This window comes from Hoplias malabaricus, chromosome 12 (genome assembly GCF_029633855.1).
Source record: "Hoplias malabaricus isolate fHopMal1 chromosome 12, fHopMal1.hap1, whole genome shotgun sequence".
Classification (NCBI taxonomy): Eukaryota; Metazoa; Chordata; class Actinopteri; order Characiformes; family Erythrinidae; genus Hoplias; species Hoplias malabaricus.
Window position 1 is genome coordinate 35,359,239 of NC_089811.1, and position 10,203 is coordinate 35,369,441.

Genomic DNA, 10,203 nt, shown 5'->3' on the forward strand with positions numbered 1-10,203 from the left:
AAGGCTTTGAAATGGCTTGTGGTGTGAATGACATATAAAACGATGGACTCATTCTGAGATAAATATTTCATTCATTGTCGGTAACCCTTATCCAGCTCAGGGTTGCGGTGGGTCTGGAGCCTACCCGGAATCACTGGGCGCAAGGCAGGACCACACCCTGGAGGTGGCAGATAAATATTTTTCCTAAATATTTTACTCATTAAATGGTCGAAACCTTTTATAACGGTCTTGTGACCAGTGTACACAGTCTGGTATATGTCTTTGGGTCACAGAAGACCTACATTTCATGTTTTTAATAAGTCTAATATGTGTACGCTTTCACAATACAGTAAACTTATAAGCATCAATATTTCACATAGATGCTTTGGACGGCAACCGGAGGAGCCTTCTTTACGAAGCAAAAACGTCTACCTATAGGTGGCGCCAAACCACAGCTTTTTAGTAGGTTTCCCGTCCTGAACAATAGCCCGTGCCTTTTTTTCTCCAACAGCCTGAGTGTGAGGACAATTATCTTGGATTTCTCGTAATGAAAAAGGACAGCTGTTTTATTAACCCACTATTGTTTATGTCTAGAGTCACAAGGGTGCTTACTTCAATTCAAAACCATGTCTCACTGTGATATGTATGTTTAGATATACTCTTGTTGGTTTTAATAATGGAGTAACCCAACCCATGTCAAAACACCTTGATTTTAAAAATGGAAGGAGTGTATTATTCTTACTGGCTATTAAATACTGCTTTAAATGCGTATGTTAATATTGGAATACTAATCATTTGAACTGATAGTGGTGTGTCGTATATCTCCAATCTGCAGACTACAATAAATGATATTTATGAAGCAGATCAATAAAAATCTAATTGTTTTATTCAGTGAAACTGTACATATACAAATGTCCTCTTACCAATTGTTTTTTTAAAAATCAAGTAGAAAAAAAACTGCAAGATTATCTTCATAAATACATATATTCTTTAAGAAAATGTGATTATTTACAGGTTGTGGAGTTGAAAAGAAACCTTGCATAATTTCACAGCTGTACACATGCATATAGCCCACAGGCCCATTTGTGCCACAGAACTATGCAGGATTGTCTGTTCCTGTGAAAGTCATACAAGTCCATATTAAAAAAACACATACAGAATACATTTATAAGGCAAAACATGTTCAACTTTCATCGATAGAATGGTGATTCCACAGTAATGAGCATTACATGTACTGTGCCAGTCAGATGGAGGCCTACACGTCCTAAAAATCTGCACAGATCACATCTGTGAATTACATGGAGACAGATATCTTCTTCACAAGTTTAAACAGCTGTCCATGATTTTGGGATCATCTTCAGCACAAATCAGTGTCCAAAGAATTCCATTTCTCTGAAGGAAATAGCTGTCTCTGTTTGTTGGGCTCGTATTTGCATTAAGAGTTCAGTTCCATGTTGTGCTCCTAAGGTGAATATGCCTCAGGAAAAGTGTCCAGCTCTGTAGTCCATCTGCACTGTGGAGTTTTAGGTTTCCTCGCTCCCATCACAGCGGAATCAGCTCAGGACCTGGTTGTTAGTTAATGACGTGACTCAGGTGCAACGGAAAAACAGCACAGCACAGATGGCCTCCTAAACATGGGTCACATTAGAGAAACACTGCTCTGTACTAATGGTCCCCAGTCCCCGCTGCACCGCACATGTACCATTGTATACAAAGCCTGAACACTCCTGGTTAAAAAAAAACATGATTTGTTCAAAAAAGGCATAGGTTTACACATTTTAAACTATGTGCTTTTCGGTTCGTTTTTAAATCTCTCTTTTGATTTCAGAGTTTAATCCTTATTAAATATTTTAATTTTACACAGGCAAATTTTTATGTCAGATTTATTCCCTTTTATTTTTAGGCCAGCAAATAAATTCAGCAGAAAATGTTTCATCTTATTTTCACTTAAAAATTCTGCAAACCATGTACTTTGACCAGGAGTGCCCCCGATTTCTTCACATGATCTTCTCCTGAATGACAATCTTCTGATGAGCTGAATGAGCAAGAAAACATGACATGTTTCTGGACTATAGGCCTGGAGGTGGCTTTCAACCCTCTCTTTATGAGTGTGCATAAGTGTGTGGCCCCTCTTTCCGTAGACTTGCCCTGGTTGCTGTTGCTAAAACACACTCATCTTTTCAGGAGTGTGTCTAAGTTTCTGGAACACTCATACTGTCGTCTCTCCCTGGTTTCCATTGCTGAGCCTTTTGTAGAACCGGCGCCATGACTGCAGAGTCTTGCCGGACCAGATCCAGAACCCAGAGGTGATGCCCACTATCATGGTCATGAGGTACTTGATCATGAAGACGGTGAAATCGGGGGTGACGGGGGCGAAGTCCTCTGCGCTGGAGGGAGGGCAGGGAATGGCAAAGCGTTTGCAAGTGCGCATGTGCCACGTGCGCTCCCAGTGCGCACGGAACGCCTGCTCGTAGAAGTAGCAGGCTATGACGACAGTGGCTGGCACAGTGTAGAGCACGCTGAAGACGCCGATGCGCACCATGAGCTTCTCAAGCTTCTCTGTCTTGGTGCCGTCATGTTTCATGATGGTGCGGATGCGGAAGAGTGACACAAAGCCAGCAAGCAGGAACGACGTGCCCAGGAAGAGGTACACAGAGAGTGGCGCAAGCACAAAGCCACGCAGTGCATCCACGTTGTGCGTGCCCACGTAGCACACACCCGCCAGTACGTCACCATCCACCTGGCCCAGGGCAAGAATGGTGATGGTCTTGATGGCGGGCACGGCCCATGCTGCCAGGTGGAAGTACTGTGCGTTGGCCTCGATGGCCTCATGGCCCCACTTCATGCCCGCAGATAGGAACCATGTGAGTGAGAGTACGACCCACCAGATGGAGCTGGCCATGCCGAAGAAGTAGAGGATCATGAAGAGGATGGTGCAGCCCTCTTTCTTTGTGCCCTGTGCAACTGTGCGGTAGCCATCATCGCTGAAGCGTTCAATGCACACTACACGATCCTCAAGGAAGAAGCCGGCTGCGTACGCCACAGCCACCATGAAGTAGCAGCCCGAGAGGAAGATGATAGGCCTCTCAGGGTAGCGGAAACGTCGCACGTCCACCAGGTATGTGAGCACAGTGAACAGGGTGCTGGCACAGCACACCAGGGACCACACACCCACCCACAGGCGACCAAACTTCACCTCCTCCTCCCTGAAGTACATCACCCCGTTGGGCTTGGTGGGCTCGCACGGCGCCCCGCAGTCCTTCTCGCCCATGAAATGGTAGTTCAAGTAGCTGGGCACCTTCAGCTGCAGCGGGCAGGTGAAATGAGCGCTGGACTTGCCGCCAGGAGGCAGCGTCAGCGGTTCCAGCCCGTAGCCTGTGGGTTCGGAGGTGGGTACGGCTGCGCCGCCCCCACTGGCCTCGGACGTGTTCTGTCCCACGCAGATCTCGCCCGCGCCGTGCACGGGGAAGTTCTCGCAGCGCAGGCGCTCGGGCCACTGGAAGCCGAACTTGTTCATGAGCGCCTCGCAGCCGTGGCGCGCACGTTCACAAAGCGAGCGGCACGGAGGGATGGCCTGCTCCAGCACCGTGCACACGGGCGCGTACATGGAGCACAGGAAGAACTTGAGGTCTGCCGAGCACTGCACTTTCACCAGCGGGTAGAACTGGTGCACTTCGAGCCCCGCGTCCTCTTGGTTCGTGTGGCCCAGCAAGTTAGGCATGATGGTCTGGTTGTAGGCGATGTCCGTGCACAGCGGGATGGAGATGGGCTGGCAGAAGCCGTGCTCCGGCACAGAGATGCCCTTCTCGCCGTGCTGCTGACCCGAGCACGGCTGGAGAAGCAACACGCCGCAAGCCAACAGCACGAGGCCCAGAGTCCGAGCGCTGGGGGTCGGCATGGTGGGTTCAACAGCAGAACAACCGGAGCGGAGATATCTTTGGCTTTAAGAGTCACTTGTTTTTGGTTTAGGTTGTAATTTTTTTGGTTAGACTTTGATCAAACGTCCAGTTCACGTTTCATACGATAAAAAAAAGTAGGAAAAAAAAGAAACAAAAAAGATTTACCTCAGATTATTTTCTCTCTGCGCTGAGGCACTGGAGTTTACCCACAATACAGTTCACTTCACAGAACGGTCCACTTAACGGCAGAAAATGTTTTTTTTTAAAGAAAACAAGACTTTTTACACCGATGTTGGGGCGGAGGGAAAGGGGGAAAATGTGTAGTCCACTTCTCACTCAGTACAGACGGAATTAAACCTAAAAATAATATTAATTTCAGCTTTATTTTTTAAAAAATAAAACAAACAAACAAAAGATATATAAAGGAAAGCAAACCCCTTTCACAGATCTTCCCTCAGATACTCTCTTCACTACAGAGTCTCTCAGGGCACGCTAAAAAAACACCAACTTCATGCGAATTCTTTACACAGTCCGAAAAAAAAAACACAAAACGGGCGCGTTACAGTCCCGGTAAAGTCAACGGAAATCTTCCAGTCTCCCTCACGAAGTTAGCGAGCTCCGTTAAAGCCTGTAAGTCCACTGCAGTGTCGTTTCCGTCTGTAGTAGCAAATCCACTCGACGGGAGGGAGCTCTTCATGAGGACGTCCTTGAGTCCAATTCAAAACGTGCTGAGCGAATGTCGAGAGAAAACGCTGCACAAACCCCCCAACGGAAGCGTTCGTGTCTCCACAGTGAAGTCTTCTGCTCTGCGTGTTTCTGCGCTTCTCTCTCTCCGTCTCTCTCTCGTTCTTTCTCAGGATGGATTGAGCTCCTGCACAGCGCTCTCGCTGTAATGTGTGGCGCCGGTTTCCAGTCGCCCCTCATTCACAGCCCCCCCTAGTTCACGTCGTAGGGCGCCTTAAAACCGAGATTGATTCCCCACCAATCACAGCTTTTGTTTTCCTTCTCTCCCAGCTTCTGATTGGTCACGGAAAGTAATTGCAGAGGGTTTCAACTATCCGAATCTCCCCCCCCCACCCACCCCTGAATTTGTTCGAGTAACGTGTCCTAGAGATGGAACCTCCTACTTTTCTAAATAGATGTTCATAAGAACCAAGTGGCTCTGCTGATAGGACGCGGAGTGTGGACCTTTATCAAATGCCTTTGTTATCTCGTGCCTTTGTTATCTTATTCCTTTGATGAAGCTGATGAATGCTCGTCAAATTGTGAATCGACCGCAAATGAGATTAAACTGACCTAATTTAATAAGGCCTGGATAAGATACTGAGGAAAAAAAACACCCTGGATAAAATGTTTAAGAATATAGGTGTTTACTAAATTCTTTTCTCTCTCTCTCTCTCTCTCTCTCTCTCTCTCTCTACGATCTATCACTGTCCCATAATTATTAAAAATAAGAAAAAAAAATTATTGTTCTTTTTTTTGCCACATTAAAACTCTTTAAATTTATACCGTAAAATACTGTACAGTGTGATGTCTGGGGTCATTTCAGGCGTTTTGTTATGAAAATGCTGTCAGCCACATGCACTGTTAGCAAGTTGTTCTTTATTGCTCTGTTTCCTGTTTCAGTTCAGCTGTAAAACTAAGACCACTTAACAATAAGAAAAGATATGGAGCTATATTAGGGTCAAAAGTTTTGTTCATTTGAAAAAAAAAATCTGAAACTTAAAGTTCAAACCTTGAGATTGAAATTTGAAAAATTTAAAAAAGTGTTGGATGATTTTTTTTTTCAATTTAAATAGAATTTTGATTCAAATATTTTATTTTTTGGAATAAATAATTTATTTTCAATGTTCACGTTCCTATATATTTTGATATTTGAAGTCTTATATTTTTCCAATTGCAGATTTTATGTTTTCAGATTCAAATATTATTTTTTTTTAGTTTCATATCTTTTTTTTGTCACAGATTGTATTTTCACCTTTAGATCCTTTTTTTTTTCAGTTTCGGATCCTTGTTTTTCAGTTTCAGACTTCTGACCCTTTTCTCGCGTGGGAGGCGGGACATCAGCGAAGAAGGGCGTGGTCTTAACGACTGACAGCATATCAATGAAGGCGGAGGAGCTTCCTCAGTGTTGACAATGAGAACTATCGCTGAACACGTTATATGCAATATTCAGTGTAAAACATTGACTTCAATGACAAAGTCCTTTATAGTGAGCTCTTTTAGACACTTTTTTAAAATTTTGAATGCACTATTGTATTTTTCAAAGTTCAATCTCAAGATTTGAACTTTCAGTTTCAGATATTTTTTTCAAATGAACAACATTTTTGACCCTAATATAGTTCCATAAAAAGATGGCCTAGAGAGATAATTTCCGAAAGCTAAGTGTTTGTTTCAGTATTGAACTGGACATGTCCATTCACACACCTCATGCCCACAGTGACAGGGGCGCATTCTTCAAGAGCAGTACACTAATAAATAACTTGTTTCTTTTATTTGACTTTGTCTTGTATCAGTGAAAAATAATTAGCAGCTTTCCAGGGGCGAGAATTGCTTGTTTTAACATGGGCCTCATAGTCATGCATCGAGGATGTGTTCCATTTATGGTTTCTGAGTGAACTGCCTAAATAAAATACCGTAACATCTGCTGAAATACCCAAGGAGACATCATGGACAGCACAACCAGAGCTTCAGTCATGCCATAAGTCTGAATTTTTACAGCTCATCACAATTATCAATGGATCGATTAATAATCACGCTGATACTAGATATGACCAAAGCTATTGGCTTGTTATTGAATAAGTTATCCTCGATCATGAATAAAAAATCCCCTGCTCTCCTCTAGAGCGAGTTTTAAAAATAGATCTGAGCTGGAGAGCGGAGTGCGAGGTTCCTCAGTATGTAAATGTGAGGGCTGAGGGAGATAAGCCACTTCGTGGACTTCAACATCAATCACAGAGAAGCCAGCGCTGCTGCCTCTCCTCCGAACAGAGCTGCATGCCATTCTCATTCCCATTCTCTTACCGTACACACCGTACTTCTGGCCTATGTTTGATGATTGTGCTACTTATATACTCCGTCTTTCTCTCTGGGTCTTCTTCACTCTGAATATAGATGATTATTTTCAATAGAAGGTGTTCATCACACACTCTGGATACAAATCAATTATATCCCATAATTATTCCAGAACGGCAAATCACTTTAACTGGGACAACACGATTGACACATAGCCTTTTGGATATTTCTCTGTCTGAATCCGAAGTCTTTATACATGGCCTAATGCATAGTAGAAAAAGCATGACTTATTTTTAGGTGGAAGAAAACTTTGATTTGTATCTGAACAGAATCTAAAAACCCTACAAAGCTTGTTTATTTATCTTTTGGGGTAAAGGACAATGCTGAGGATCAGTAAAGTGACCTTGTGAGTTATACATAATGTAGTTCACCACAGAATGACTTCTGTGTAAAGAGACAGAAAACGAAGCATTGAATACCCCCATCTTCTGTGCTGCGGCTCTGCGCATCAGGAGCTTCACAGTACTGTAGATGATTAGAGCATTTGGGCCAGCGCAGGCAAGTTGTATTTGAGTTCATTAATATTTGCATTCTCCCACTGGACCCTATTAGCTTTCACACTCGGCTTCACCTCATATCTTCACCATTCCACTGCTGGAATGAGAGCGAATGAGAAACAAAGCGCACGGAGGGGAAAAAAAATGCAAAGGAGAAAAAGTGTGGCAGAAGAAATCCAAGATCTACTGCGTTTGGTAGGGAACAAGCCCTTTGACCGTAGAGTCTCAGCGCTTCTGAGCTTCTGGTTTATTTGTTTATTTTCATCCCACATAAATCACTCACTGTGTGTGTGTTTTTTCTTTGCATAATTAAAGCTGACTATTAATCACTAGGAAAAATCAAGCAGAGTTGAAAACTGGCATGAGCAGTGTCAATATTTACAGTCCTCCTACCTAAGGTCTGTTGGGCCAACTGTATGTATTACTGCTTTCACTAATACAGTGATGGATGGATGAAGAACTCACATATGAGCTCAGTGGAAATGACAAACTGCCATGCCAGGTCTGGGCTGAGGTAGCTGTTGAGGATGAGGTTAAAAAATACAAAATGGTAAAGATAATGTACAAGTTGTTTATTGTGTTCATATCTGCAGCTTTAAAAAAAAAAAAAACAGGCAGACAGGGAAAGGGCTCATAATGTCTCATAATGTAAGGAGTCGTTCATTTTCACTGGTTTAGGGTCAGTACCCTGATTGAAGTTATGTACTTTTTCATTGCTTTGCCTGATTTCCCCAGAGTCCCTCTCAGACATGCCCACTGATAGTGACTGGACCCTCGGGACAGGGCTAGCACCGACCTCTCTGGCTGACAGCATGAAGGACTCCATAGATGCGCAGTCATTTCTGTATGTAATAAGCATTTCTTTGATGATCCTGCCAGAGGATTAACTAAACACATTTGCGCATTCAATGCCCCAGAACATTCGAAGCCATCTCTCAGGGCATTTTGTGGAACATTTGCTCCCATTGGAAGCATGTTTAAGATTTGAGAGAGGGTAGGGGTGAGGGGGTGGGGGGGTTAACAAACTTTACAGATCTCGCATGTATTTCATTTTTAGTGGCCGTCCCACAACATCATTGATGTCCGAGCCATCAAAGTGTCTCGCAGTTCCATCGCATAGCCAGAACTCCCCCAAGGCTGATTTAGTACATTCTGGACATGAGGAAATATCATTATACCACTTGGCGTTCACTTTCCCAGACATGTTTTTATCATACACATTCCTTTCTCTTTTTTTATCATATATGATCCCTATCTTGTCGTGTTTTGGGCACGTTGAAAGCTTTTACCAGGGAATGGAGATAAGCGGCCATAATGACTCAAGCTGTTGTCGTCAGATGATTATTTTTTCTTCCACGAATTCTTTATTTGCTCAACTTTTTCCTTGTCACTTTCTCCTTGAATTACACTTTCGTGCAATTACATTACTGTGGAGGCCATCTGTGGGTCAAAACAGAAGGCTCTTTGTATGTTATGTCTCTCTCTCTCTCTCCCTCTCTCCCTCTCTCTCTGAAAGAAGACCCTGCAGCAGTTCCTCTCCTCTTCCAGTAGCAGCTCAGTAAATTTGGGGCTTGAGAGGCTGTTTAGTTTTGGTCGAGCCTTTGGTTTCCCGTAGTCTGGCAGAAGAGCAATGTACTTGGAGCTTGTGGCACATAACTCAATATAAAATACACAAACAAGGCAAATGAAAATGTTTAAGGATGGTTTGTAAGTGCTTCAAGTCACGTCGCCTTGGGCAAGTGTGTGTCATTGTGGTGAATTAGCCGCTGCTCTGGCAAGTGTAGCTTAAGCCTGTGGATTTTAAAACTCTTTGTTATTTTGCTTCATTGTCCTTGGATTCTTTTTATTCAGGATCTGGTTTCAGTTCCAGTTCCAAGGTACACAGTCTGAAAATGTGTTAACACATTTATATAACACTACAATTGACTGTAATGTCCTGCAAAGTTAGAATGAAAAAGTGAAGAAAAGGTTCTTATTCAGTTTACTGCAGGATGTGCATTAAACAGGGAAGGGTTAAATTGCAGGTTGAATAAACAGACAAAAGAGCTAGTTTGTTAGTTTTGAAAACATTTTGAAAAATATATCATTCAGTGATTGGGAACTGGAAAATAATACCCAGGACATACATTGTACATAGAACACTGACAAGGAAGAACAAGAGTAACTATTTAGAAAGTATTAAACGCGTTTAAATTATGAATGTAATGGAATACACCTGGATGACATGTAAATCAAGTTGTGACATGTGCTCTGTTGCAGCTCTAGGACTTATACTCTGATCATAAATCCCCAAGAGGAAGTCATGGACGTTACTGGGGTCAATGAACCGCTGTGCTGTTGTGTGTAGCTTTAGCAGGCGGCTCTTCGTGTGGCTTCAGCAGTGTTCCCCCTGAGGAAACACACGCCTGCAGCTCCTCCTGCCAGCCACACGCAGCCCGGGAGGTGCTGGAATATTGACCAGTCTCTCAACACATTTGTGTTGGCAAGAGAAGTTGGCTCTTATCTGCTCTCCTGTGTGTGTGTGTGTTGTGTGTGTGTGGGTGAGGTGTCTGTGCGAGAGCAGGCAGGGGTGTAAGTATGTTTTGTGAAAGGCTGCAGGAGAATTCATCTGTGATGTGTGTGTGTGTGTTTCAGATTGATAGTGTGTGTCTTTGTCTGTCTAGACCTGCTGAATGTGGCATTTCCGGACGTTGACATTTCAATCTATTGTTTCAAGCACATTTTGAAAGTATTTTGCCCTAAAGGTATTTTAA

At 43.3% G+C, this 10,203-nt stretch overlaps 1 protein-coding gene across 1 annotated transcript; it reads right to left on the bottom strand.

The window, feature by feature from the left end:
- Window positions 1–874: 874 nt before the first annotated feature.
- On the bottom strand, window positions 875–4,759 carry fzd7a (frizzled class receptor 7a). The gene has a single exon (XM_066686726.1). It carries the CDS (start codon window positions 3,875–3,877, stop codon window positions 2,189–2,191), a length of 1,689 nt encoding a protein of 562 aa, XP_066542823.1. The 5' UTR covers window positions 3,878–4,759; the 3' UTR covers window positions 875–2,188.
- Between the last annotated feature and the right edge of the window lie 5,444 nt (window positions 4,760–10,203).

Excerpts from the sequence above, each read along its gene's own strand:
- fzd7a (XM_066686726.1), bottom strand. The coding sequence starts at position 3,877 with ATGCCGACCCCCAGCGCTCGGACTCTGGGCCTCGTGCTGTTGGCTTGC.